The sequence below is a fragment of the Fukomys damarensis genome, unplaced genomic scaffold (assembly GCF_012274545.1).
Source record: "Fukomys damarensis isolate Sample0158 unplaced genomic scaffold, DMR_v1.0_HiC HiC_scaffold_16, whole genome shotgun sequence".
Classification (NCBI taxonomy): Eukaryota; Metazoa; Chordata; class Mammalia; order Rodentia; family Bathyergidae; genus Fukomys; species Fukomys damarensis.
Window position 1 is genome coordinate 29,970,894 of NW_022900928.1, and position 1,746 is coordinate 29,972,639.

General features: G+C 37.7%; 1 protein-coding gene across 1 annotated transcript; it reads right to left on the reverse strand.

The window, feature by feature from the left end:
• Positions 1–441: 441 nt before the first annotated feature.
• On the reverse strand, positions 442–1,380 carry LOC104856788 (vomeronasal type-1 receptor 90-like). The gene has a single exon (XM_010616312.1). The coding sequence runs from the start codon at positions 1,378–1,380 to the stop codon at positions 442–444; it is 939 nt and encodes a 312-aa protein (XP_010614614.1).
• Between the last annotated feature and the right edge of the window lie 366 nt (positions 1,381–1,746).

Consider the following 1,746-nt stretch of genomic DNA (forward strand, 5'->3'; position numbering starts at 1 on the left):
TGTCTTTTCCTCTTTCAATTTCTTTTTAAATGAGATTATTGAAGTGAAACTGAAATAAAATGTATACGTGAAACCTACAAATGAATATATATGACCAGAAATAGTACACATAAAACTGAATTCTATAACATCCCAATTTTTTCTGAACATTTGTATTGAATTCTTTTTTTCTCTGCTCTATTCTCAATAACCAGTGCTATACATTATGTTCTTTAGAATTTGAAACAAGGTGAGACATGTAGTTCCTATAAGTAAGGTTAAAATTAATAACCTGAGCTTCCTCAGAGAGATATTTTGTTAAATCACCTAGTATATACTTATCAGGAACATATATCAAAGTAAGTATGTTTCAGAAGAAGAACATAGATAAATTTCAAGATCCACAAGAAATTCAAAGATGTTACTCATTTTCAGAGAAATTATCCAACATGAAATAAATAATCATCTACTATCTTTCCCCCACATGAATATGAGACACCTCATCATTCGTCTTTCACTACTGATGAGAACCAAAGGATTGACTGTGGCATAGCCATTGCCAACCAATAACAGAACACAGTGATGAAATGGGTCATTATTCCACAAGATCGAAAAGATGGACCCAATAACACAGTCCAAAGTGTACATAACAATAAAGAAACTCATAAGCAATAAAATTGTCCAGGTAGCCCTTTGTTCTGCAGATGCTCTTGGAGACAGGCTGGTGCTATGAAGATTCTGGGACTGCCTTTTATGCTTGCACAAGAGATTCACCATGTACCCACTGGAGACTGCCATGAGTCCTATAAACAATATGTGCTGGAAAGTCATAAGTGAGAAAAACATGTACTTAAGAAAGGAACTAATGGGCAAAAGTGAACAGGATGTGGTAAGTAACATAACACTGTTTGAAGTCACATTGGGAGTGGCAACAGTGGAGATTAACATGCGACCATTAATGATCATATTGAAAACCCAAAGAAAGAGCAAGTAACACGGGTTCTGAAGCAGGGATTTCCATTTGAACTGGGCCAAATAGGAGCTTCTGGGGCTGAGGGTGATGGCCTGGAGGACACTCAGCAGGCAGGTGGTACAGACGGAGAGGTCCCTCATCAACCTACTCAGATAGATAACAGATGTACATGTGATGTCATCCCACAAATCCTGATATCCAAAAATGTCCATAGCTATGAAAACCATATTTAAGAGCAACATTGTGTGAATAAAGGCCAAATGACCAATGGTCAGATCAGCAGGCTTGGCTCTGCACTCCAGAAGTATTATGAGGACACAAAAGAGAAGCAAGATCAAGTTGGCTATGATCCCAATGCTGACTTCAAAGAAAACCATGTGCTGTATGTGAATGAAACTAGAAAATCTGCTGATTTTTTTCATCTTCATGGGTTACAAGCAAATAGGATATATCTGAAGAGAAAAGTGCAAGAAATTTCTTATCACAAATACTACTTCCTTCATCATTCTCAATGAACAAAATTTGTCTTCATCAAAACATATGGATTCACTCCAGTGTATCATTTTCCCACATATGTACTCAAGGCCACCTCACCCTGGGGTGCCCTCTCTCTCTCTCTCTCTCTCTCTGTTCCAGCACTTCTCTATCATGGCTGGATTATGGGTCTCCCTGGGCTCCCACAGTGAGTCTCCAAATTTTATGGATCTCATAAATCTGCACGATTGAAACACATATTCCAAATATCTTTGTTCTGCATTTGCATGCTATGTAAAGGAAAGTATGACACAAATTCT